This window comes from Mustela putorius, unplaced genomic scaffold, assembly GCF_011764305.1.
Source record: "Mustela putorius furo isolate JIRA1106 unplaced genomic scaffold, ASM1176430v1.1 tig00000580_pilon_pilon_pilon, whole genome shotgun sequence".
NCBI lineage: Eukaryota > Metazoa > Chordata > Mammalia > Carnivora > Mustelidae > Mustela > Mustela putorius.
The window spans coordinates 3,517,547-3,545,377 of NW_025421423.1; the positions used below are offsets into that span (position 1 = coordinate 3,517,547).

Here is a 27,831-nt window from a genome sequence, read left to right on the forward strand (position 1 = left end):
CGAGCCGAGCAGCGCCGCGCGGGGCCGAGTGGAGCCGAGCAGCCGCCCGCGCCGCGTCGCCGGTTTAAGCGCAGTGCGGGGCCGCGGCCGGGGGCGGCGGTAGTGAGACCTGCGCTGCGCTCCAGCCCCCTTTTCCCTCCATGGTTTCTCTCCGCTCCCGTGAGTAACTTGGCTCCGGGGGCTCCGTTCGCCAGCCCGCACGCCGCCCACCGCCTGGGACCGCGCCGCCGGGCTCTACCGCCAGCAGACCCCTTCCGACGGCCCTCGCTGCGCAGGCCGGGACGCCTCTCCCCCCTCCGCCCCCGCCGCGGAAAGTTAAGTTTGAAGAGGGGGGGAAGAGGGAAACATGGACATGAAGAGGAGGATCCACCTGGAGCTGAGGAACCGGACCCCGGCAGCTGTAAGCAGAACCTCCGTTGGGCGCCCTCTCCCCCCCGATGACTTGCATGTAATGGTGGCCACCTGCGGGGCCCGGGCCGCGGGTTCGCCGGCTCCGGCTCGGAGAAGGGCGCAGCTCGCGGGCTCGGACGGGGAAGGCGGGCAGGCGGGCGGGCGTGGAGGGGGGGAGCGAGCGCGCGGGGATTAACTCTTTGGCGCCCGCGGGTCCCCGCGGCCGTCTGGGGAAGGCGGTGGGGTGGGGGAAAGGAAACTTTGAGGTCCTCGCCCGCCGGGGTCCTTTCCCGGAGAAGCGCGTGTGCGTGTGGCCGGCGGCGAGGGAGGGAGGAGGGGGTTGTGTAACGCTGGGAGCCATGTTTGCAGCCTCTCGGGATGCGCGGCCGGGCGGAGGCCGGGCCTGCCGAGGAGCCGCGCGGCCAGCCGGGGCTGGGCCCGCCGGGGCTCCGCGCGCCCCCGGGCCGGTCGCGGAAGGGGCTCGGGCGGGGCGGGGACTCCTCCGCTCGGGCCTCGCGGTTGGAACCGGCCGGGCCGAGGGTGGGGGGCCGTCGGGTGAGGAGGGGGCTGTCGGCCTCTGAGGGGGACTAGGAGCCCCCTCGCGGGCTCGGGGGCTTGGGCGGGCGCGGCCTGGCGCGCGCGGAGCGGGGGAGGGGCGAGCCGGACGGCGGAGGTGGCGCAACCGCCGTCCCTCCCGAGGCCAAGTTTGAAAAAAGGACGCGGTTCCCGCCATTTTTCAAGCCTAAAAATAAAACTTTCTCCCCTGTTTCTCTCCCTCCCCTTTCGTCCTCTGGGCCTTCCCCATTCCCGGTCTCCTAGGGCGCGTCCCGGTCGGCCCAGGCCAGCCGTTTTGGCGGCGGCGGCGGCGTTTTCGCCTTTTCTCTGTGCCGTGGTGGCGGAGCCCGGGGCCCCTGCCCGGAGTCTGGCCCCTCGGTGTGGGCGGGCTGTGGCTCCTCGCGCCAGCCGGGGCGCGCCACGGTCCGACAGAGCGCCATGTTGGCGGGCGCCTGTCTCCCTCCGCCGCGTAAGCCGGCCTGTGTGTTCTGGCCGCCGTTGCCGGGCTCAGCCGGTGGCTTTTCCGTCCGCCTCGCCGGGGCTCTGCTCGCACTGGCGGGAGCTGCGCGCTGCGGCCGCCACTGACTCCTCCGGCTCGACTCCTGTGGGGCGCGCTGCCGTCCCCCCTCCCCCCTTCTTAAAAGGGCAACGCCAGGCGGCCGCCTCCGCCCGGGCCAGGCGCCGGGGGTGCGGGCGGGCCTCGGCTGGGCTCGCGGGCCGCTGGGTCTCCGCGGCCTCTGCCCCCGCACGTGCTCCAGGGAGGCCGGCACTCGCCGCGGCGGCTGCGTGAGCTGCGGGCGGGCCTTTGAGAATCGCCTCTTTATTCTCCACCCCTGCCCTCCCGGCGGCAGGGCGCGGGGCCATGTTCCCCGGTGCCCGCGCGGGGCGGCCGCGCCTCCGCCAGACCCGGGGCTAGGGTGAGTGGCGTTCCGTGGCGGTGGGGAAGCCTAGGGGGAAGTTCTCCCACCCTGTCCCAGTCGAGCGATGGGCGCGCTTCGTGCAGTCAGGCAGCTGTGGTAACAAGTTGCCAACTTGTGGAAATTTGTCAACCAGCGTTCGCTTGGTGTGTCCCCACAAATGGGGTACGCGGCGAGCCTCCCCGCGCGTCCTTGGAGGACCTGAGGGGTGGGCGTTGCCAGTTGGTCCCCTGGGTTTTCTGGTTGGGGTTCGACCACGGCCGTCCCCTCCGTCCACAGTCAGACATTTTGTGTCGGCCACGTGCTAGTGTATTGAACGGTTAAGCCTTTTCGCACCCTAAGACTTAAAAGAGTTCTGTTCTCATTTTAAGTTGTTAATTTCAGACCCTTGCATTATTGCTGCGAGCTGCAAGTTAGTAGAATGTGGAGTAAATTTAGCCAAAATTTCCAAAAGTGTGCACGTGGATCTTCAAAGGGCTTTAAAACTAGGATTTCAACTCTTTGTGCGAGAACTAAAAGTTTGATAAGAGAATTTTTATGCTTTCTGGGAGACACAACTGGGCTGAAGTTCCCACTATATGGAGTTTTTTTCACATATGCAGTAACCAGTGTATTACTTTTTAGAAGTACTTAAGTAGGAGCAGGTGTAAACTTTTCAAGTAATCAACTTAGGCCTTATATACTCTTGCCAAAGACAGGTTAGTCATGTGATTGTTTCATTAACGTTAAATTAAAAGTCAGTTTGTCAGTAGCACTATTCACATTTTAGGTGCTCAAAAGCAGCAGGTGACTAGTGGCTACTGTTATTGGATAGCACTAGGCTACAGCAGTCCACTACTGGTTTATTAAATATTTGAGTACCGGCAGTATGGCGGGGCCTGGAAAAGCAGGGTGAACTAGACAGCAGTGCCTTCCATCTTGGAGCCTCAGAACCCGGAGGTATCTAAATTGCACTGCTGCAGTTTAGGGGCTTTGGGAGCCCTTCTGGAAGCCTGCTAAGGTTGGGGGACACATGAAGGCTCCCCTGGGAACCCTGAGGAGGAGACTCAGCAAGAGTTCGGCTCTTAAGACAGGAAAGCTTTGATCTTAAATTGAAGGCTTTTTCAGGGGAAAGAATGCTCTAGATTTTGAAGGAAATTCTAAAAGAGTTAAATAGCGCTTTGCACGAAAGAATCATCATTGAGGCAAATGAAAAGTTGGAAGAGGACTTCTTTAAAATCAAACTCAGTCACATGGCTCCTTATGTTTGTTGTGGGGCCAGCTGTTAGAGTAGGCTTGGCCTCTGGGATCCTGCAGACTCTTGTCATTTGGGGGGAAAGAAAAGAACTATCATTGGATGTACAGTTAAAATACGGACAGGAGACTTTTAAACGCATATATGCATTCCGTGGTTGAACTTAATGCCGTCAAATGAGAACTGAGTGTTTGAGGAGGGTAGAGGTTTGATCACACATGATTTTTGTAATTTTTTTTTTCTTAAGGCCAGATAGGCTTTTATTGTGTATGTGACTTTTTGATTTTTATTTTGAGGTTTGAAGATGACTCTGGTAACCCTTACCTTCTTGTGTTGGCCACAGTGTGTGAGACCAAGGTAGTAGGTTCAGTTCACCAATTACTATGGTCTTACTCCTTATAAATACAAGTACGCACATTTAAGAGGGGACTTGTGAAGAAATATGTAATTCAGGTTTTTTCCTACGACCAAAACAGCTCTTCTTATCAGGTGTGTTCTCATAGTGGGAAAGTGCCGCAGATGGCATTTAAAAATCTACATAAAGAATGAAGATCATCATTTCAAAATATAGGCAAGGATAAGAAATATTTTATACAAAATATTTGTATCGTCAGTTACTTCACTGAGAAGAAATTGTGCAGTGCTAGTAATACCATATACACCACGGAAATTGATGGTATTTTCAGATGTGAACTAAAACACTGATGGGGCTAGTGAAACACTATTTAGTTATATTCCAGAATGGAAAGAACACCTGTTCTTTATGTGAGGCTCTCATCCTTCCCTTGCATGAAACGTGGCCCTCTGTTATGAGCACTTTATTAACTCTGCGTCCAGGGACACCAGCCTTGATGTTAGCTGTTGGGAGTTTTCCATTCAAAGTTAGAAAGGCAGGCAATTCCTGTGGTTCACTGGATGCCTCCGTGGGACTTAGGTGGGCTGTGTGCAAAGACGAGGCACTCCTCTTATAAATAAGAGTAACCTTAGGAGACAGACACTTCTGTTTCTCCTACTTTACACTTTTACATTTTTTACCCAACTTTTTCTGTCTTAAGTTTCTTAATGTAATTTTCAGCACAGTGGGATATTCTAATTGGTTACATAGCAACTTGCTTGCCTCCCCCCCCCCATTTTTAAAGTATTATATCTAAATTGAAGAAAAAAATAGTAGATGTAGATAAAAATAAAATAGGATGGGGGGGTGTGAGATTTCTACCATCTAGACATTTGGGTATATAGTCTACCAAATATTTAATATTTTCCAAATTTACATTCTTTTAATGTATATATATAAATATAGTAAACTTCTCTATCTCTGTGTGTTACTATTATTTTGCAGTTTCATTGTTAATGTCTGCGTAGATCATAATTTATGGGGGTAGTTAGAAGTTTTTTTGCCATTTTAAGTAGTACTGAAAGGAACCTCTTGCAATGTGAATCTGTCTTCTGTCAAATTGTTGTTCAGAATGGTTCCTTTCTTTACCTATACAACCAATAGGATATGGGTGTTTCCTTCTTTCATGCTGACAGTCCTGTCACCTAAATACAATTGAGAACCATTAATATATATTCTGTCATTTTGAAAACATTTAAAAATTTTTTATTTTTATTTTTTATTAACATATAATGTATTATTTGTTTCAGGGATACAGATCTGTAATTCATCAGTCTTAATTCACAGCACTCAACCGTAGCACATACCCTCCCCAGTGCCCATGACCCAGCTGCCCCATCCCTCCCACCCCCTCCCCTCTAGCAACTTCAGTATGGTTTGTCTCCCTCTCTGGTTTCATCTTGTTTCATTTTTCCCTCCCTTCCCCTATGATCCTCTGTCTTGTTTCCCAAATTCCTCATATCAGGGAAATCATGTAAGTGTCTGAAAACATCATTTTAAAATAATGGTAAAGTAGAAGGTTTGGAACATTGGTTAACTCAGAAGAATGAAAGTTGGCAAGGATGCCAGGAGTTACTTTTTCTACATTTTCAGATTATTTCACTTACTGCAATAACCATGTATTAACTTTCTAATTAAAGGAATTGATCACTCAAAATGATCTATAATTCCTCCATACCTTTACCTCCCCCCTCCTTGTAACAGTTATAACCGTTCTAATTGGGGAAGATCACCCAACCAGTTCCAAACCAGTTAGGTAAAATTGATATCAATAGCCAGAGGAGTGGAAAGAGAGCAGGTTGGAGAGGATGAAAGGAAAATTGCTTGATTTTTTTTCTCTGCTAGCACCAATCCCCATAACTTGACTATAGTATATTTCAGATTTTTCGGTTAAAAAGTAGTAGAAAATAATGGTTTTTCTGATAGTCACAGAAAACAAAAACAAGAGTTAAATAGGAAATAATATGGATTATTTATAGTTTTTAAGTATTTATCTTGAATTTATATTTTTAGAAAGATCTAATTTAATTGGAAATTGAAGGATGAAGAGTAAATTTGGTCTCTAAAGTTTATTGGTCTTCAAACAGAAAGCCAGCTAACTTTATCTTGGATCAAATAGCTCCCTGAGTTGTACACCCAAATGTACAAATGCCTGCCCAGCCTTACCTCCTTAGATAGTAGCTCGGAGAGCATTTGGAACAGGAGGAGAAACTAGGGCCATTTTTTCTTGATTAGAATCCCTCATTTATTCTGGGTCTGTATTGGGAGGCCATGGGGTTATCTATCCCCAACTCCCTGCTCACTGTCCCCTTTCCCACAGTTCTGCCGGGCTTGCAAGCAAGTCAGGGTCCCTCCATAGCAAGGAACAGGGCAGGGGGAAGACTTCCTCAAATGCTGCTGATGCAGTGCCTGAGAGCAGACACATTTCACCATGCTCCTCTGTAGAACTTCAGATGAGCTAGAAGGCAGCTGCTGACAGTTGGCTTTCCAGACTTCTTGTCCTCAGGCAGAGCCCCAAGTGGAACCCTGTGGTCTCTGCTTTCTTCAGTAATTCCCACTTTGTGCATTTTTCCCAGGGGCTTGTCCTCTTACTGTGCCTCCCGTCCAGGGTTGTCAGGTTTCTTTACTACTACTTCAGCCTTCCTGGAAAAGTCAAGGGGTATGCCTTCTCTGCTGAGCCGTACAATCCTCTGCCTGACTCAGCCCAGTAAATTCTGTTACCTTCTACTTGTGGAGAAAATTTAACAACTGAGCTACTCAGGTGCCCTACTTGTGGAGAAAATTTAAAAGTCTCAGGTGTGCATTCCCTGAACTTCTTGCTCTCCCACTTATAAACTCACCTACACCTGTATCCATCCTGGCTTTTTCCATAGGAGGAGCGCCCTACCTTCCAACAAGAGTAGAATGATCTATCTCATTTTTAATACGCAGTTTTTATTGTAGTTGCACATCAACTTTTTTAAAGTGATGTTTTGTAGTTTTTTGGCTGGTCTGTTTTTTGTCCACGTTTCTTTGTTTTTTTTTTTTTTTTTTTTTTTTTCTTAAGGTAAAAACGATATCCTTGAGAAAAAGACAACGCAAATATCTAAAATTTCCGTATATCAAGAAAGGTCACAAAAAATAATAGGGGTTGGTTGCCATTTTATATAAAAAGAACTTGGAACTCAATAACAGACTCAGATGTCTCTATTCTTTCACCTAGCAATAGATTGTGAGGAAAGAATCCTGATTACAGAAGTTTTATGTAAAAAGGTATCATGCCATTATTTATAAATGGGAAACTTAGAAATATACAAGAGGATTGTAATTTGTGGTATATCCTATATACTCTAATTTCTTTAGCCATTAAAAATATTCAGTGTTGTTAAAAGTATGCTTAGTAACAGACTTTTATCTCACCTGTATTTGAAATACACAAAGAGTAAGTTAATACCAAAATATTAACAGTGACAGATATTTCTTGCATTGATACATAATGCTCATGATCAGGAAGAGTTTCTCTTTTATATCCAGGTTTTCTATTGCTGCATCTGCTCAACCCCCTACAGTCCTGACACAAACCTCTATCAGTACTCTGATAAGCCTGTGACTAGTTTTCATCATCTAACAGTTGTGAAAGCTCTTTCTCATACCTAGGGTATAGTGGTGACTGAAACAGACAAGACCCTGCCCATAATGAAGCTTGAAATCTAGTGGTGACTTTTTAAGTCTTTATTATCCTAATAGATTCATATTATCATCATTGAAATGCTAAATAAGATTTTTTTTTTTTTTTAAGATTTTATTTATTTGAGAGAGAGAGCTCATGAGTTGGGGGGACAGAGGGAGAAGCAGACTCCCTGCTGAGCAGGAAGCCTGACACAGGGCTTGATCCCAGGACACTGAGATCAGCAGTCTGAGCCAAAGGCAGATGCTCAACTGTCTGAGCCACCCAGTTGCCCGCTAAATAAGGTTATAAAGGAAGGTCTCCCTTTCTCTTCTTGAGAGATTTTCTGTATATAAAAGTGAATCCATTCTTCACATTGCATCCCACCGTGTATCCTGGAAAGGAGTCCCTTTTTGATGAGCATTGAAGTTTTCTAATTTTTTCAGTCCTTTCCTCAGTAACTTCTTGTGCCTTGTTTCAGAAGCCTTTACAGGTGTTTGAAACCAGTACTCCACCATTGGTACCATTCCTGATTCTTCTCATCTTTTTTGCAATCTGTCCTTTGTCCTCTTCCTAGGGATTCCACCCTTTCACTCTTACTTCTACCCTGATGACTCCAAAAACAGAACTGACAACCCTTCTCTGCACCCCAAACCACATGTCCTGTTGTCTGGGGAAACTTGTACCCACACATCCAAAGGGAACCTTAAACTCAGTATCCTTCATGATATTCATTACATCTGCCCCTCCCAATCTGCTCCCTACTTATTTGCATCTAGCTACATGGCTCCCATTTCTCTAAGCCAGACTTCAGCTTCCCCTCCATCATTTTCCACACCCAGCAACTGAACCCGCAGATCTGAATCATTTAACATCTTTTTTTTCCCCCTCCCAGTTTCCTCCTCTTGATTCCTATTCTGTTGGTTCAGCAGACCTGTTTTAGCTTACATTTGAATCTTTATGGTAGTTTTTGATGACCCTAGTTACAGTGGAATTTTATCAGTTGAAAGAAATAGCCAAGAGGTGATTTCACCCAGTGAGCTGGGAGGCAATATGGCTAACTCTAGTCCCTCTTCACTTGGCTTTGGCAAATTAGTGTCATTCTGTGTAATATTTTGGATTCTCTGTGAGATACAGTCATAGAAAATCCCCCAAACCAAATGAGGACTTTTAGTAGTATTGCTGTTCTAGATGTGTGAGCATCTAGCAATTATAGTTGACTTTATTTTTATGGTTTGTTGGTTTTCCTTTTTTTTTTTATACAAAAGAAATACATGCTTATAAAAAGCCCAGTACAGATATGAATAAAAGCAGAGGTCCCTGTCGTTCCCCTCATCCCTTTCCCCAGAGGTTACTTTTTTAGCATTTAGTGTGTTCCAGGTGCTACTCCTCTGCAGCTCCATGCCATGAATACTATTTTCTTCCTTCACAGATGAGGAACTGAGGCGCAGAGAGGCTAAGTGACTTTTCTGAGGTCACACAGGTCCTAAATGGAAGAGCCAGGATATGACCTCGGTCATCTCTTCCTATAGCCCATCCCACCTCACTTGACACTTTAAGTTTTCAGATGTGATTTTTCCCCAGAAAAGGAGAAAATGGCAGAGGTGTGTAAAGAAGTGTGGAATGAAGGAAGGAAAGAAGTAAAAGGTGTAACTGGCCTGCATGTGTCCTCACTGTAACCAGGGCTTAGGAGGAGGAAGTAAACAGGGTAGTGAGAAGTAGTAAAGAAGCAAGTGAGAAGTTGTGGTGTTGTGGGTATCACAGACTCTAAATCTGTGTCCTTCTCTGTAAATGGGGGGAGACGGGAAGGTGTAGTGGTGCAAAAAAAAAAAAGAGTAAGTGCTTCGTAAATGATAGCAATTACTAGAGTAGTATCCTTTGGATTTTGTATGGGAGGATGAAGACATTATTAGCTCATATTCTCATTGTAGAACTGTGAGCATCTCCCTTCCACATGCATGCTTGATTAATGCTATTTAAAATGGTAGATTCACCACAAGCCTTTGGCTGTTAAGTCTAATTTGCATCAGTGTAAATTGACTAAAATGTGTTAAAAAGTTGCAAGTTTCAGTGTCCACCACAGAGCAAGAGTGGAAGTAGGGATTGGCCTGATAGATACACAGTAGACTTTTATTAATTAATCAGTATTTAGAATTGTGGGGCACCTGGCTGGCTCAGTCGGTAGAGCACTCAACTCCTGATCTTGGGGTCAGGACTTCAAGCCCCATCCTGTGTGTAGAGCTCACTTTAAAGTAATAAATATATATAACGGGGCGCCTGGCTGGCTCAGTTGGTTAAGCGGCTGCCTTCGGCTCAGGTCATGATCCCAGGGTCCTGGGATTGAACCCTGCCTCAGGATCCCTGCTCAGAGGAGAGCCTGTTTCTCCCTCTCCTTCCGCCTGCCTCTCTGCCTACTTGTGTTCTGTCTGTCAAATAAATAAATAAAATTTTAAAAAATGAATACAAATAAATAAAATCTTCAGATACGGTACACTTGGATGGATTGGAATTCTGAATTACAGGACCCACAAAGAAGATTTTGTGGCCTGAAAAAGGAACCTAATTTAATGTCTTAACAGTTTTCTTCTGTAGAAATAGCTTTCTCACATGTAACCCAAATTGATCTTTGTTTTGAATTAAGTCCTCTTGCATCTTGACCCCTTCTATATTATCAAGAAAATCTTAGTAAAGATTAATAAAACCAAAAGTGAAAATGTGTAGTGCAGAAACCTCTTGCCAAAACTGGTTAGGGATTTGATAGGAAAAATAAAGTTTTCCTCTTTTTCTTGTGTCAGTCCCCTGGGCCTTGAGGGAGACTCAGCTGGTGGGGTTAGGGTAGGGGTGGGGCGGTGTCTTCTCTGCTTTCATAGTTAAAGTCCCCTCTTGGGGAACAGACCTGGGAAAAGGAATAAGGAAGATATAGTTTCTTCACTTATATTTTAAGAACTGCAGTTCTGTCTGTGGAAAGTAAAGAGTTTAAATCTTTATTTATACTGTGGTGTAACATTCCATTCCTGCTATCTATTAGTATATTGTTACTAAGTGCTTAATCATTTTTCATTTATTTATAACTGTGATCTAGGTCTAAGGCCGCCCCTGTATGTGGATGTTTTTGCTGGGTGTTTATGGTTGTAGGTTTTGCTTCGTTCTTTGTTTTATGTGTTTCTGAAAGCTTTTTTTTTTTTCCCTTCTTTCCCCTTTGTCATCCACAGGTTCGGGAACTTGTCCTGGATAATTGCAAATCAAATGATGGGAAAATTGAGGGCTTAACAGCTGAATTTGTGAACTTAGAGTTCCTCAGTTTAATAAATGTAGGCTTGATTTCAGTTTCAAATCTCCCCAAACTACCTAAATTGAAAAAGGTAAGTACTTTGTCTTTAGCAGTAAAAGAGAGAACATCTTGAGAAAGGGAAACATGTATGATTTTACCTGTAAGGAAGCAGTTAGTTTAGCAGAAAGCACGTGGCCTTTGGACCTGGACATATCTGGGATTGAATTCTAGCTCCACCAGTTCCCTGATGATCTTCTGCGGGGTACTTAATCTCTCTAAGGCTCAGTTTCCCTCACCTATAAACTGGTGATACCACCCAGCCTCACAGAACTGCTGTGATGTTTAGGAATAAGACGTGTTGGATGCTCAATAAGTAGTAGTTATGAAAAATAATTATTTTGTGAATAAGCTATTACTGGTTAATTGCTCTATGTTAAAATGTTAGCTGTGGTTTTTTCTTAGTATGCTCTGGTTTAAGAACCAAAGGTGCCTCTCACTCTTCATGTTTTATGTTTGTTGATTAAGGGTGAGTTTCAGTAAAAACTTTTCAGATGTGTAGTCTGATCATTCAAACCTATTGTGTAATTCTTAATGACCAGAAAGCTTAAAATGTCTTGTGACTGCAAGAATTCATTGTAACAAAGCTACAGTATTTCTCATCCTAGCCTATGGCTCGTTGTTAGTACTTCATTGGTCTAATTGTAAATCAGTCATGCCACCAATTAAAAAAAAAAAGCCCTCTAGAAAAATATTTTCTCATGTCTTTGCACATGTAACGGTCTCGGGGCTCCAGAAAGTCAAAACTGGAAGAAACTTCGCTTGATTCTAGCCTAGTCCCTCGCTTTATAGGCATTAGCAATAGACTCAGAAAGGTATTTGCCTAAAGCCACCTACAAAAGAGGTTAGCACTTGAGCCAAAACAACCCATATCTCCTATTTCCTTAAACCAGTACTTTCTCTATTACATAATGAAAAGTATGTGTAAGTATTGCAGGCTTTTCCACTGTTTGGTATTCACTTTATTAGGGAATTTAAGCAGAACTTTTATCCAAAGGTACACAGAGAAATCTGTAATGAGATTTGGGCAAAATGCAGGTAGGCTGTTCAGTAGCTTGCTTTGAGTCCTGAGAGGAGATTGTTATGGGTAAAGTACATTAATTAAAAACCAAAACCCCGCAACACCTGGGTGGCTCAGTCGGTTACCAGTCTGCCTTCGGCTCAGGTCATGATCCCAGGGTCTTGGGATCGAGTCCCACATCGGGCTTCCTGCTCAGCAGAAAGTCTACTTCTTTCTCTGCCTGCTGTTCCCCCTGCTTGTGCTCACGCTCTCTCTGTCTCTCTCAATCTAGTAAATATTTAAAAAAGAAAACCAACCCGGAAACTTTTTAAATTTATTGCCTTAGGTAATAAATGCTTAGACATTCAGGTAACTTAGCTTCCTATCAGAAAGAATAATCCTGTTATATTTAAATTTGTATATTGTTCCTTTCGTCTAAGCATCTATTTTAGAGGTTCAGGTGTAATCCTTTTGTATTTACATGAGTTATTGGTGACACTGGGAGCTCTGATTAACCCATTAAACAAATGATGGCTTTCTAAGCATGTATCTGCATAGACTTGTTGCTCGTGTGATCCTAGTGTGTATTTCGAGTTCTGTTTTCCTAGCATCCTAATACATTTTCCTCTTTACTGTGGTGTGTGTGTACTCTGTCAGACTCAGAAGAGAAGTGAACCAGTGACTATCTATAAAGAGGCTTTATCAAATCCTTCTGAAGCCTTGTTAATCACTTACTTGCAGAGTTAGGGAGGAGTGGAGAGATCTACATATCAAACATAAAGGCCGACAAGAGGTTCTCACAACAGATAACAAACTTCCTTTTCTTCCTACCCTGGAGCACAGATTGTTTTTTAAAAAGAAACTGGTTCTGAAAGATATTTTAGTGTGTAAATATCCCAGGTTTACTAAATTTACACATTGATTTCATTTCAAAATAAACATGCCACTAAATGTGTTGGCAGATTGCCTTGCTGTCTCTATTCCTTAAGCTAATTCATGTTGAAAGGATAGGAATATTACATATGTGTGACATTCTAACCAACCAAAGAAAGTAGTCTGTTTTTGTTTTGATTTACTGGAATCTCAGTAAACACTTGAGTCTGTTGATAAGACTTATTTTTTTTTTTTTTTAAGGATTTTTTATTTTAGAGAAGAGTGAGAGAGCATGGGGGAGAGGGCAGAGGGAGAGCGAGAAGCAGATTCCCTCCTTGAGCAGGGGCCCCACTAGAGGCTCTATCCTAGGACCCTGAGATTACCTGAGCAAAAGGCAGACGCTAAAACCAACTGAGTCACCCAGATGCCCATAGATTTGTATTTACAAATCTAGAGCATGACTAGATAATTTGGAATATCCCATGGGAAGGGAAAAAATGTTTAGAAGTGTTGTGTTTCCTTTTCTGAAATATTTAGTAACACCTAAGTCGAGGACTTGAGTTGTTTTTTAAATTCATTCTTTCAACAAGTATTTAAGTTTTTAAAAGTTCCTCTCTTCTGTATCATGTAGTTCATTTCATTGCATGCCAAAGACTAAATTACATGAAGTTTACATGCTATTCTGAGTACATAGCATAGTGAGAAGGACGAATTCTTCAGAAGCTAGCCTGCCTGGCTTTAGGTCTTTGGTCACCCCTGGAACTGTAGTGTGATCTAGGGCAAGTCACAGAATTATAGTTCATTTTCTTCATTTTTAAATCCAGATAATAATTCTTCCTACCCTATAGGGTTATCATAAGAGCAGATAAGCTTGGGGCACCTGGGTGGCTCAGTGGGTTAAAGCCTCTGCCCTTGGTTCAGGTCATGATGCCAGTGTCCTGGGATCGAGTCCCGCATCAGGCTCTCTACTCAGCAGGGAGCCTGCCTCCCCCCTCAGCTCTGCCTACTTGTGATCTCTGTCTGTGAAATCCTTAAAAAAAAAAAAAAAAAAAAAAAAGGTAGGTAGATAAGCTCATATTTCTAGTGTTTCAAACAGTGCCTGGCTCTGTACCTAAGTACACGTAGGTACTGTGTAAGAGTTAGATGTGGTTGGCTGCTGTTGTTGGCACCTAAACTAGAGAATTGAAACCAGTTCTGTGGTCCGAGTTTTCTCATCTGCAAAATGAAGAGTTTGAATTATATGCCCTCGACTGTCTTACTACTTCTGGCTCTAATTTCTTTCACTTCGGGTTCTGATTGCTCAGTGAAGGCTCATTCCTTCATTGGCACACGACTTGCTGTGCTGCTTGACCTGCCACTAAGAAATTAGAGTAGGTTCTCATAAAGGCTAGTGCTGGGTTTATGCAAGAAGTGGCCTCTGGGGAGTTGGTTTCAGCAGCCCTGAAGCTGTTGGCCCACTCACTTTCCTGAGGTCTTGGTGCTTCTTTAAGGGCTTGCTTTGGGACCTGTGCCACTCCTGTAGTCTTCGGAACAACACTGTCTGGTGGCTTCCAGGTAGAGAACCTTCCAGTGTGTCAGAACTATATAGGACCAGATCAGCTTTCAAGTGGGGCATAGTGAGCTTTGTTTGGCACATGGAATAAGCTGCTTAGAATGCACAGACCATTTACCCTTCCTGGCAGGTATAGACTGTTGCAACTTCTCAAAGAATTCTAATTTGTCTTGACCCACTTTTTAGGTTAGAAAATGGATTCACCGATGTCAGGGCCAGATCTTGAGCAAACTAATTAGCAGCTGGTTAGGAAAATGCAGCTCTTATCCATTCTGTTTCTCCTCCTTTCCTCAAATGTTCTTGGGATCTGTAAACTACATAATCTGGTTTTAATCAAACAAAATGAATAAACATGCCCTAACAGGAGCAGAGATTATTTGATCTTGATAAGTATTTAAGAATTGTATTAGCTACTTATGACACCTTAATGATAGGTGTTTCTCTGTGTATCTGTATGTGTGTGGTATATTCTCTTGCAGCTTGAGCTCAGTGACAATAGAATCTTTGGAGGTCTGGACATGTTAGCAGAAAAACTTCCAAATCTTACACATCTAAACTTAAGTGGAAATAAACTGAAAGATATCAGCACCTTGGAACCTTTGGTAAGTAAGTGAGGACTTGGAAACCAGGACTTACTGGTCATTTTCATTTTCATATTTATTTATAGTGCGGGAAATGCTTGGAAATGATAATAATTCATCAAGAAGGTGGTGGTTTTTATTACAACACTTTCTGTAGAAGTTTTAAAGATCAGGGTATCTCTGGTTATGTGTTCCTGTGGCTTTGCTCTCCCTGCCTGATACTGTGGTGGTTTCCTTCCAAGGGGAATTTTTTTTTTTCCTTTTTTTTGTCCTTTTTAACTTTCCTATATTGACCATAGACTTAAACATTTATCTTAAAATTTTTTTTCCTCACATTGGCCGGGCTAGTCTATACTTTTATACTTTTACAGAAAAAGCTGTTCATACTGGATGGCATATCTGAATTGTAGATGGAACAGTCCAAGGACAGCTCCAGTTAGTTTTAGGTTTTCTAATTGATCTTGTGCCCCGCTGGATCACTGTCGCCTTAAGTTTTGCATGGGAACCCCCGAATCCTCGGTTTTCATACTGGGATAAGCTGTAAAATGTTAAGTGCTAATTGGGTTACAGGCTTACTGTGTGACCTTGGGCAAATTGCTTCTTCTCTCTGGGCCTCAGTTTCCTCACTTAGGAAGCAGGGAGGATAATAAGCTCTGCCTTACTTTATACTTAGGAGTTCTGAGAATAAAATACGGTAATGTGCTTAACTTTGCTTTGTAAGTTGGGAAGCTGTGCTAATGGGGTCCAGGCCACATGGAAGTTGTAGGGCAGAAAAGAGGGCAGGGAGAGGTTAATGTAAGGTGTGGGGCAGCCTCCCAGGCTGTTCTGTGTGGCTGCCACTGGGAAAGTGCTATGAATTCAAGATTGTTAAGTGACTGATTTGTCTAAATATTGCATTCTGTAAATTTGTCATTGAGCCTGAATTCCATTTTAATAAGGCTAATGGAACTCCCAACTTGTTTTACATGTGTTTCATACATTAAGTCAGTCTTCCCATTTGACTTATCTAGCAAACATTAATTGGGAGAGGGTTTTGCAAGCAGGTAGGAGCTGTCTCAGGATCCAGAAGAGCAAAACCCAAGAGGATAAGACATCTTATCACTATCAATTCTGATGTCACAGCACATTAAAATATTTGAGTTTCACCTAACTTGTACAGAATGCTCTGTCGATTTTTCATTTAACAGAGAGGATTGTGACTTCATTTAACAGAGAGGATTTCCTGCCAGAATTATAGCATCTTTTTTCTCCTAATCAATAATTAAGGCTCTGCACTAACATAGGTTAAATCACCTTTTATTGAGTCCCTTTATTTTTATGTTTCATTCAGTGCACCATGGTTAGCTCCTGTTTCTCAAATGCTGGGAGCCTGTTTCTCACCTTTGCTTTGTGAATTTGCCCCTTTGTTCCGTTGTAGGTACACCCAGATACTTGGGCTCCTTCCTTTTTACTAGTCTGTTCTTTTCCTCTAACCCAATCCCCATTTCCAGTGTTTCAGCAAACATTAGTGAGTTTTGCTGTATTAAAGGACATTAACATTGGCCCATTGTGTCCTCCTGTGACCCAGAGAAAAGAGAACGACTGTCCCCCTTTTAGAGATGAGGGAACCAACTTCAGAGAGCTTAAATAATTACTCAGTGGTGACATGATAAATGGCAAAGTAGAGGTTTAAATTCAACTCTGGCATTCTTTCCACTGCCCTTGGGACCTGTTCTTTTTGCCTTCATATTTATTCCATACCCAAATTAACATTAAACTGAGAATTCCAAGAGGAGCACTAAATTAAGTGCTGGAGTCTCTCCTGAACCTTCCTTCATTGTGTATGTGTCTATGATAGGCCTATTGATTCAGGGTTACTGTCAATCTAAGAACCCCTTTTTTCTAGAACAGAGTGCCACGCAGTGCCTCCCATGGTGGGTCATTGGCTGTTGGCCAATTCTTCTGCCAACCCGAGTCCTCTTTGATGACCAGAAGTTTTTGTCCATGGTCTAGCACACAGAGGCAGAGCAGAAGCAAACATTTTGTGGGAGTTGTTTTCTTGGGCGTTCCTGACCTGGTCAGTGATGTATGAGCGGCTGTGAACATCTAGGTCCCCTAGGACAATGAAGAGTGGTAAATAATTGTATTTACCATTTTTAGAGGATCTGCTATGTACCATGCACTGCAGTAGATGCTTCATGTATGTGATTTCGTTAGTAATCCTCACATTTCTGCAAAGAGAATAAGAAATAACACGGCCCTCTTTTTTATGCATGAGGAAGCTGAGGCTTGGGAGAGTCCGAATCCCTTGTCCAGAGTCACACACCAGGCTAGCCAGTGACAGAGCCACAGTGCTGCACAGCCAGGGCCATCTGGAAAAGCTTGACCTCCCACCATTCTCCTAAACTTGCTCTTCAGGTGCCTGGGGGTGCTAGGTAGGTCTCCTAAAGTTATATCTTGGAATAAAATAAAACTGCAGGAGAAGATGAAGGGGGGAATGTTGGGTCCGTTTTGTCTTCTGAAAGTATTCTTCAGTGGGAACAACACCATTCTCATCCTCATTAACCACGTACATTTTGAACACCGTCTACTTTGAGCCCAGTTCTTACAGTCATTGCAATGATTGTGAATGCCTCTGCTTGCTACAGGGACATTAATCGAGAGACAAAGAAGGCATCAATTCAAACTTCCTTGGACACCTTTTTTAAGAGACCTGGGCCATCCAAACCATCCCCCAAAGCCCTTCTAAATTCTAAGAAGGCAAGCAAAATTATTGTTAATAAAATGTTTAATGTTTATTATGGCTAGCCTATTAGTTTTAGGCCACATTTCTGGTGTGGTAGCATTCTGATTTTTGAGCGTTTTTGTTTGTTTGTTTTTTGTTTTTTTGTTTTGTTTTTTTTTTTAAAGCACTATTTACACATTTCATTGGGTTCCTGACTAAATCTGTGGGTAGTATATTTGGGGCCTTAAAGCACAATTATATTACTTTAAACAGTTCTAGAGTACTACAGTTACTTGGAATTTTGTTGTTGTTTATTTACTTTCACTTTGTTTTCTAGCATACTGTTTGGCATGTTTGAGTTATTCATAATGGGTTCTTAAGAAGTAGCCAAAAATTTCACAGATTCATTGGAGTTTCAGAAATAGGTGGAGGCCCTGTGTACTGTGACAAGAGGTGGAACTAGAGAAGGGGCTTGAGGCACCATAGAGTGTGAAAGATCAGGGGTTGTATGCATTTTTGTGCATCCATTCCTAGGGAATAATTTTGAAAAGCAAATGGCTCATTCCCTTGAGTGAAGAATTTTTAGACTTTGAAAAGCTGCCTAAATTTACTTGTGGTCGTATCTTAGCTGTACAGAGACAACCTTTTTGTGAAGAGAAAAGAGTTCCCAGTGTGTTAGCTAGTTGTCTGGGGTGGTATTTCAACATTTTTTCCCCTCTTTGGCAGGAAGCCCTACCTGGGCTTCTGGAGGTCACAACATAAAAGCAGCTCTCCCTATGATTAGAAGGGCTGGGGACCGCTTTCTTAAGACCTCAGGGGACTGACTTACATAAGCACATTATTTGATCCACAAAATCTCGGATCACTGTACATTGGTGTTTGGAGGAGTGCATTTGCCTGTTGCCGTAACCCTGCTCTGTGTCCCTGCCTGGCTCTCAGTTCCCAAGGGCTGCTCAGTGAAAATAAAACAAGTGTGGGAACCTCTTTGACCAGGAAGATGAAGATCCTGTAAGTGCAGGGGTCAGCAGCCCTTCCTCTACAGGGCCAGATAGATGTTTCAGGCTTTGTAGGCCATAGGGTCTGTCGCAGCTACTCAGCTTTGCTGTTATTCTAATACGAAAAAAGCTGTACATAGTACATAAACAAATGAAGTGGCTGTGTTAGAATAAAACTTATTTTACAGAAACAGGCAGTGGGCCAGGATGAGCCGGTCATCTTTTGCCAAGCCCTGCTTTAGGGTAAAGATTTTAGATTATTTTCTAACTCCCAGATCACTAAGATACCTCAAGTCCTGAAGACAAGGTTTTTTTCCATCTGCATTTCTTCCTGGGGCTTGTGAATGTTGAATAAGTTTTCCCAATAAAGCATCAAAGCCTTTGAACAGTGGGTTTTTTTTTTTTTTTTTTTTTTTTTGCAGCTTACTTCATGCAGAGATCCTCTTAGTTTTGTTTTTGTTTTGTTATAGTACTACTTTCTCAGAGAATACCAAGCTTTTTCTCCTGATTCAGAACACTTAAAAGTGACATTTATGAAGGTACATGTCCTGTGCCCTCTGTGCTTATTGGCCCTATTCTAGAGGGCACTAGGCTACATACTACTTGATGTTTTGTGTTTGCTTTTTAAACACTTGGCCCTCTTCTCCTTCCTAAGAGGGTCTGCTGTTACTTCCTGCTGTTCTCTTCTGTTTGCCTGTAATATACTCCCTCTGCCCTCCCAGAGTCTCCCTTCACCTTTAGTCACAATTTGCAAAAGCTGGGATTGAAATATTGTTACACAGTTGTAATAGCAAATGAGTCCCTGAGTAAAATACATGGACATTTTCTTATCTACTTTGGCTACTCAGAAAACTTTCCTCGACCCAAGCTTTCAGATACCAACTATTTTGTGTTTTGTACATTAGATAGATTAAACCAAAGTTCTAAACAAATGAGGTATTGCAACAAAATTTCAGGGTATGGTAAAATCAGAAGAAATTTATATCAGGAAGGTCTGGTAATGGTGTTGATCCTTTCCCCCCAAATTAAAAAAAGAGCATTGTTCTCTCCTTCAGAAGTTTCAACTCTTGAGTGCCCCTTCCCTTTCCCCAGCCTGTACTGACTCGTCTCTTTCTGGAGAATAACCATTACCAATAATTGTTATCATTTGCTTTATTATATGCTATTCTCTTGTGTTTCACATCTGTGTCTCTGAATAGAAATTACAAGTACTTCAAAACTGATGCATTGATTAATTGAATGAATTTGTTTTCCCCCATCCTGCCACCCCAGAGCATTGAAGACTGGACTTGATATCCAACAAGTTATTTTGGCCATCTGATTACTTGAATGTTAAAACTTAGTTTTGAACCAAATTTATTAAAACTCTGATTTGTCTCATACTGTGAAAAGATCCGGTTTTAATGAATAGTTTTTCAAATTTGTTTTTCTTAAAATTACTAATGCTGCCAGAAAAAGACAGTTCTCTGAGAAGGTAGAGAAGGTAGATTGTAGAATCTAAAATCTAGTGGCGCATTATAAAGGTTGTGAAGGACTTGAGATGTTTTCCTGTGTATAAAGCTGAGTCAGTAGCAGCTAAATGAATACAGAGCCTAGAATCTTACCTCTTCGGGAGATGGGTTTTGTTGCTTATATTCCTTTGGTTTAGAAATTTTGTTTCTTAATCCTTTTCTTCAGAAAAAGTTGGAATATCTGAAAAGCCTGGATCTGTTTAACTGTGAGGTTACTAATCTGAATGACTACCGAGAGAGTGTCTTCAAGCTCCTGCCCCAGCTGACCTATCTGGATGGCTATGATCGAGAGGATCGGGAAGCCCCTGACTCAGATGCTGAGGTGGATGGTGTGGATGAAGAAGAGGAGGATGAAGGTAGGTGGGGGTAACATCCAGTGAACCTAATTTCTGCCCGCCAAAGGTCGTGATTAGCGGTTGAATGTTCTTGGTATTGAGAACAATAATTACTTTCCATGTGTATAGGGAATTTATTTCCATTAAATTTGGAACTAGGACCTCTAATTAATTTTAATAAGTTCTTGGGACATTGAAGCCTTCAAATGATTCAAAATAAAAATGATTTGTTAGCCTCAAATTTGGAGCTCTAACACATTGAAGTATTTGTGGTTTACAGTTTACTGAAAGGACCATCATCTCCTGTCTTCCCTGCCTTGTTCGTTTCTTTTCTGGGTTACTGTCTGACTTACCCTTATAAACTCAGCTTTGTCAGCACTTCCAGACTGCATTTCTTGATGCTCATGAGCTAGGTTAGGTTCCTTGTGCATGCTAAAGCTCTTCCTTGCTTACCTCTTTCATAACCTGTCACTCTCTGCTACTCTTGTGATGATCTTGGGTAGAAACGGTTTTTGTCCTCTTTATTCACAAGGCCTACCACTTCACAGATAGTAGGTATGTGTCCGTTGTATCCAAATGTAAATAAAATCGCTTTCCTGATGGTCTTGTGCTCTCCTTGCACTGTGACTCACTGACTCTGAGCCACTCAGGGTAAATAGTTTCTCACCTCCAGTGGCTTAGAGGAAGCAGAATGATCAGTTTTCACATAAGTCAGCATGAAGAAAAGTTACTGTCCTAGAATTCCTAATGTTGCTGCAATTTGTGGTATTACTGTATTTGAAGCATTATTTTAAATATCTTCTCTTTAAAGAGAAAAATACATAAAACAAATGGTCAAGAAAAATAAAGGAGAAAAACATCAGGCAGCTTGGGTGCAATTAATGGTGTAATATTCTGGTAGCATCTTTGCAGATTGACCGCAGATTGGAGACAAGGCAAACAAGGAGCGGATGTAGGATGGTAAAGCGGACACAGAATAGGACTTCTCACTTTGTTAATATGTTCACATCACTTACTCCCTTCACTGAAGGTTCTCAGGTAGTCATGAAAACCCTCGTCATGCCCCTTGTCATCTAAGTTCACCTTAAACAAGTCGAGTGGCCACATGTGCAAGAGCCTGTAAGGAAGTTCCTTGGACGGTGGAGAGCAGCTCCTGAGAGCGAGTATCAGTCAAGCAACAAGTTTGAGCTTTTATGTGCCAGGGACTGTGGAATATAGTTTCGAAAGTAGAAAGGAGACATGGTTCCTGGCCTTGGTCTTTACAGTCTGCTGAGAAACCTTAAGTAATCCCAAGTGAGTAAAGCATGTGATAATGGAGGAGTATCAGGTGCTCGTGTGAGAGCGTATGAGCCAGGATTAGGAGGTCTGGCGAGTTTGTCTGAGGAAGTGATGTTTAACTGAGACCCAAAGGTTTGAATCGTGTTAGCCAAGCGGAGAAGAAAGGGAAGAGCCTGCAGAGACTAGGAAGCTGGCCAGCGCAGCAGGCTCTAGAACCAGGAGCGGTAAGAACTGCTAGCCTCCAGGCCTGCACCAGCTGGAGTAGAGACACAGGTTGCAGGTGCCTCTCAGCCTGCCTCTTGTTCCCCACCCACGCTGACCCTCCCATTATAGGCTTATGAGCGTTTCTCAGGTTCCTCATCTGCCTCTGGTTTTGTGGTGGTACCCTTACTGCAGAGAAGGAGCTCAGTGTTAATTATTTGGTGAAGGTGTGTGATAACTTTTTGCTGTGGAGAATTCTAGACATAGACAAAGATAGAAATAACAGTAAAACTAACTTTCACGTTCCCATCACTGAGCTTCAACAATTACTGGTTCATGGCTGATCTTATGTTATACGTTTACATCCCAAACTACTTCCCTCTCCCTTATTTTGAAGCAGATCATAGGAATTCTGTCCTTTCATCAGTAGCTGTTGTAGTATACAGCTAGTCCATCAGGACTCCTGGCCTCCAGATGTAAGGGGACTGATGGATAAAGGAGCTCTGATGGATAAAGGTCACAGCTCCCTGGGAGAAAGGGGGCAAGTGTGGTACGTGGATTTCCCAGACACTGGTGTAGCCCAGTGTTTGTCTCATAGACCGACCTAAAGTGCCCTAGCACCTTAGTATGCGTGCCTGGTGGGCCATCGAGGGGATTTAATGAACTCCTTTGGACTGTTTCAGAAGGAGAAGATGAAGAAGATGAGGAGGATGAGGATGGTGAGGAGGAAGAGTTTGATGATGAAGAGGATGAAGATGAAGACGAAGATGTAGAAGGAGAAGAAGATGAAGATGAAGTCAGTGGGGAGGTTGGTATAACTGTTTGCTGCTGTTTCCTATTTGTAGCTAAAAATGAGGTCTTTTTTGCTGCTGTTGTTAAGAAAAGAAAGAAAATGGGCTTCTGATGAAAGTAGTAAACTTGTAAATAGACCAATAATGACATGATTGATAGAATTCTTTTCCTCCCCTTTTTAGTAAATACTAAGCAGAATGCTTACAGAATGCAAATTAGACACAGTGCTTGGCTGTGTGGGATAAGTTTTGACCCTTTAACTTAGGAAGTAATGAATGTCCTTTCCATAGGGTGAGAAAACGAAGTGTTGTGAGCTGATAGTATGTCCATCCCTTGGTTGTGTTGAAGGGAAGGATATGTTTACCAAGTCTGAACTTGTTCTTGTATGTTCAGCTTAATTCAGTAAATACATGTAATGCCTGTTGTTTTAAAGAGGTGGGGATGCAAAGTTAAGCAAGAATGTGTTCCTGTCTTGAAAGGTCCTGTCTTGAAAGTTGTCTAGTTTATGGGACACCCAGTGATAGAACACCTCTGAGGAGCTGAATGCCACAGAAGGACAGGAGAAATGAGTGACTTGACTTTGATAGACCTCAAGGAAGTTATGAAAACAGAGAGAATGGGATGTCATCAGAATGCACGTTGCTTTGTAGTACAAAAAAAAGAAAGGCTGAGCAATTTGTGTAATCTCATAGGTATTTAATGAAATTAAATTCCTAAAAGAAGCTTTTTATGGGGATGAGCATATAAAAATTCTCTTCTGAAATTCAGGGTTCTAAAATCATTTTTTGAATTATTCATTATAAATTGTATACTAATTAAACACATCTGGCAAATTAAATGCTTCTGAGAAGCAGTTTTATTTATTATTTTTATTTTTTAAAGATTTTATTTATTTGGCAGGGAGAGACACAGTGAGAGTGAACACAGCAAGGGGAGTGGGAGAGGGAGAAGCAGGCTTCCAGCAGGGAGCCGGATGTGGGGCTTGGCTTGATCCCAGGACCCTGGGATCATGACTAGAGCTGAAGGCAGATGCTTAATGACTGAGCCACACAGGTGCCCCTAAAAAGCAGTTTGTTTTTCTATTTTATATAACTAGGGTAAATCCTTCTAATATAAATGAAAAGGGGGTTATACTTTTAATACAAATGAAAATAAAGCAAATTCTCAAAATACAAGGTCTTTCAGCTAATATTTGAAACCTTAAGACTGAATTAGCTCTTCAGGGGAATGAATATAGAAAGGAATGTAGAATCAAAACAGCCATAGGAATACTTGTAGGAAAAAGTGGATTGCTGGGTTTCCTTAGCAGAGATTTAGCAATGCTGTGCAGATTAGGAAAAAGTGGATCCACTAAATATGATGATACACTATTTGTCAGACCTGTAGAATGGAAATCCAGGAAAATGAACCAATGCTTGGATCACAGACAGTTCTTTTTCTCTATATATATTTATTTATATCTACGTATATGGTGTGTATGTATATCTATACATAATTTATGTGGGCGTGTGTGTGTGTTCATATGTGTATATATGCTTGTTTATTTATGTATGAAATTAGAGTCAATAAATAGGAAAGTAATGAAGAAAAGATGTAAGACCCCTGTAAGAATAAGTGACTTTAGGGGGCCCCTGGGTGGCTCAGTGGGGTAAAGCCTCTGCCTTCGGCTCAGGTCATGATCCCAGGGTCCTGGGATCGAGCCCCACATCGGGCTCTCTGCTCAGCAGGAAGCCTGCATTCCCCCCTCTCTCTCTGCCTGCCTCTCTGCCTACTTGTGATCTCTGTCTGTCAAATAAATAAATAAAATCTAAAAAATTAAAAAAAAAAAAAGAATAGGTGACTTTAGAAGGACAGGAAGCTCAGTATTACACCAGAAGTCAGATTAAAGAAAGTTAAAGAAAAGAATATAGAAAAAGAAAGCAGCAAGTCTGACACCACAAATTCTCTTAGTTCCATTTTGCTTTCTTATGCAGTGGGGAGGACAGATGGAATTATATTTGAAAAAGGCAACAAAGTAAAAAGTTAAGATCCTAAAAAGCAGTTTATAAAGAAAATTTTAGTTTAAGCTTATTCAGAAAAATGAACAGATTTCAGGACATTCAAGTAGATAAAGATAATATTAAAAGGTTTTCTCCTTGATGAATTATTACATTTATTGGCAAATTATCTTTCTGTACTTATAAGTTTGCAGATTAATCCAATAGCATTCGCTATTTACTCGTCTTTAGGAAGAAGAATTTGGACATGATGGAGAAGTTGATGAAGATGAAGACGACGAGGATGAAGATGAAGATGAAGGTGGGTGTTACGCGTGCACGTAGGTCCTCCTCAGTTAAAAATTCACGGGGAAATGGCCATTAATTTTGAATTTGAAACTAAAGAGAGAACAAAATAAGACTCCCTTGGCCTGGGTAGCCTTCACAGGTGCTTGTACAGCGCTGTCGGGGCGCCTGGGCTCAGGCGGTAGTGGGTGTGCGCAGACAGGAGGCTGCCCTTGGCTGGTGCCTGGAGTGTGTCCTACCCACCCCAGTGCTGGGATTACTGCCACACCTGACACTGCTGGTTTGGGAAGTCTTTCACTAGTTTTAATAACTGGATCATAACTTTTGCAAAATATAAATATAGCATCTTTCCAACTTTATTACTATTACTTCTTTTCCTTACCACAACCAAAACCAATGAAACAGCTATTTATTTGTTAATTGTTGGAAATACAGATTCTCACACCTGTGTGAGTTTCAGAGTACCAGATTGTTTGCTCTGCTTTCCATTGGTTTGTGCTTTCTCAGCATCTGCTGTCTGTGCCAGCCACTGGACTAAACTTAACCCTGAGTGCAACGGTAGGTAGGGCTCAGTACCGCCCTTAGGGAGCTTTTCGGAACAGCATGCGTGTTTAGGTAATTTCGTTGATACAGCCTTGAATTTTTACTGGTTGGAAAAAAACAGGATGATGTGTAGGTATTCTTAGATCCTCAAGAATGAATACCAGATACTTGAGGATTCTAAGAAATACCTTTTGAGTTAAACACTCGGTTGCTACAATGTGAGTCAACTTAAAGACAGCACATTAAAATGGAGAAAACTGGGTTAACTTCGCTGTCATTTGATGTTGCTGGGCATGTTGCCCTTCTTAATTCAGTAGTTGCTAGTTGCGCTTTTTCGTTAATACCCTTAAAATCAGCAACCTACCAGTCCGTTCAAGCTTACAGGTTTTAAATCTCCCAACTGTCAAAAGTTCATTGTTACAATAACATAGGCAAATACATTGTTACAATAACATAGGCAAATACTTTTCCGATTGTCTCAAAGTGAATTTTTGTTATTGTGCAGAAGAGGAAGAAAGTGGGAAAGGTGAAAAGAGGAAGAGAGAAACAGACGATGAAGGAGAAGATGATTAAGACCCCAAAAAACTTGCAAAGAAAGAACTGTTCAGTATTGGTTGGACTGCTCATATGGATTTGGTAGCTGTTTAAAAAAAAAAAAAAAAAAAAGGTAGCTGTGATACAAACCCCAGGACACCCACCCACCCAAAGAGCCAAAGAATAGTTCCTGTGACATTCCACCTTCTTCATTTAGCCCCTCTTGGAAATTCACCATCAAGCTTGGGGTCTTCACCCCAACAAAATTGTAAGCGTTGTTAGGTTTTCATGTCAGACTTGCTGTAGCGCGGGGAGCTGTGATTGGTGAGCCAGCCGTCTGTGGCTACCAGTTGCACCAAGACTGTAACAGCATTTTTACTTTCTGTACAACAAAGAAGCTTTGTAAATAAAATCTTAACATTTTGGGTCTGTTTTTTCATGCTTTTCTTTTCAATGAAATTTTTTTACATTAGGACATTTTATGTGTCAACTGCCAAAAAAGTATTTTTAAGAATTTAAGTGAAATAAACACGTTCCTCTTTGGTAAAGTCTAGTTGTATGCTTACATTTTTAAATTAGACTAATTGTAAGCTCATGTTAAAACACTAAAGAACTGGTGTCTCTGGGATTTTTATGTTCATGGTTGTTGAGAGGAAATGCATACAGGGGTCTTTGGACACTTAAATCTGATTCTCCTCATTCCTCTACTGTGGGAGTAGGCCCCCCCACCACCCTAAACAACGTTTGAAATTCAGTGCTCTGGAGCCCTTGAAAGCCAATAAAAACTGTTAGATTCAAGTAATAGATGAATTAAGAAGAAAAGGATAATATGAAGGAAAAGCCTTACCCTGGGTTATGGGAGATCGTAATTCTAATTCTGCCTCTGCCTCTGATTTCCTGTGTGACCTTGCGTTGACCTCTAGATCACCTCCTGGTCTGTAAAATTGAGGGGGTGTGACCAAATGGCTTCTGAAGTCTCTTGTAGCACTGATGATCTGTGACCCTCACTGACAGAAAGGTCTGAAAAAAAAAAAATGGGCTTTGCATCAAGGCTGAAACATGTAGGGTTTGACTGACAAGTGAACAGAGTATGTTCACTTTGTTACCAAGACAGGCGTGCTAAGGAGGAATGACATGTGAAAAGCCTTGCCAAGGAAAAGGGTGGGCACTGCCCAAGGTCAGCTCGGCTTTTCCAGAAGATGGAAATTTTCTCTATTAAAGGGATTTGGGGGAGGGGTAAAATGTTCTGCAGTCTGTGTTCAGTGGCTCAGCTGCTTAAAAGATGCATGACTTTATTGTCAATATTTTTTGTGGTAGGAGATTGAGGATTGTTTTAGTAAATCTTAGTCTATAAGCCACCAGAATAAGAAGGGTTTTTAAGCATAAAATTAGTGCTAAAGATTGGGATCTAATTTGAATTCATATCTAGAAAAGGTTATGTAGTGTTAATGGCACCCCCAGATCATGTACTTAAAAATTGAAGTCTTTAGACTTTAAAGTGGAATTTGCTTTTTGCAAAGGAAATTCCAAAAAAATGAGGTTTCTGGTTTAATGGGTACTGTGTTTTCCTTGGGCACAATGCCTTTGCCATTGCAAATCTTCAATACGTTATGAAGCAGTTTTCTTCTGTAACTGGCTTTTGCATATATTTCCAAATACCAAACAGTGACTTTGGATGATTGCTTTCCTGCTTTTTCATGTTTACAGAACTTTCCAGTAGCGACCATGCACGTAGGCTGGGCCAGGCTCCTTGGCTGGACAAGAAGGAGAGGGCGGGGATGGAGATAAGCCATCTGTTGGGTGCTCACAGTTAGTTAACTAGTGGGAAAGAGAAGACAGGCCGGAATGCTAACTTACTAGGACCTGGAACTAGAGGTCCAGTAAGTGTTAGGGGAATTCAGAGTTTGCGGATTGGGGATGACTCCTAGAAAGTAGATGTTGCCAGTGCAGGTTTAGAAATGAAATAGGGTTTAGAATAGGAATAGGAGGGAAGAGCACGACTGATCTGGGGTCTGAGGTGGGCAACTGCTTGAATACATGTAGATTCAAAAAGGCAAGTTTGCCTGGAGGATGGGAAATGTGGGAATGGCCCCTGAGACTGGTGCAGTAATTTTGGGACCTTCTAGAGAGACTTTGAAGGTCAAACCTTTCTTGGGCAGTCATTTTGTAAAATGTCACTTTAACCT

General features: G+C 42.5%; 1 protein-coding gene across 1 annotated transcript; it reads left to right on the top strand.

Moving 5' to 3' along the window:
• On the top strand, positions 1-26,070 carry ANP32B (acidic nuclear phosphoprotein 32 family member B). The gene is made up of 7 exons (XM_004747669.3): positions 1-400; positions 10,349-10,498; positions 14,369-14,491; positions 19,847-20,036; positions 22,178-22,302; positions 24,515-24,584; positions 25,617-26,070. Exons 1-7 carry the CDS (start codon positions 347-349, stop codon positions 25,682-25,684), a joined length of 780 nt encoding a protein of 259 aa, XP_004747726.1. The 5' UTR covers positions 1-346; the 3' UTR covers positions 25,685-26,070.
• The last annotated feature ends 1,761 nt before the right edge of the window (positions 26,071-27,831 follow it).

What these genes read in the sequence shown, in the direction of transcription:
- ANP32B (XM_004747669.3), top strand. Translation starts at nt 347, where the DNA reads ATGGACATGAAGAGGAGGATCCACCTGGAGCTGAGGAACCGGACCCCG. An exon ending in GGAACCGGACCCCGGCAGCT is followed by an intron (nt 401 to 10,348) that starts GTAAGCAGAACC and finishes TGTCATCCACAG; the next exon opens with GTTCGGGAACTTGTCCTGGA. An exon ending in AAGATGAAGTCAGTGGGGAG is followed by an intron (nt 22,303 to 24,514) that starts GTTGGTATAACT and finishes ACTCGTCTTTAG; the next exon opens with GAAGAAGAATTTGGACATGA.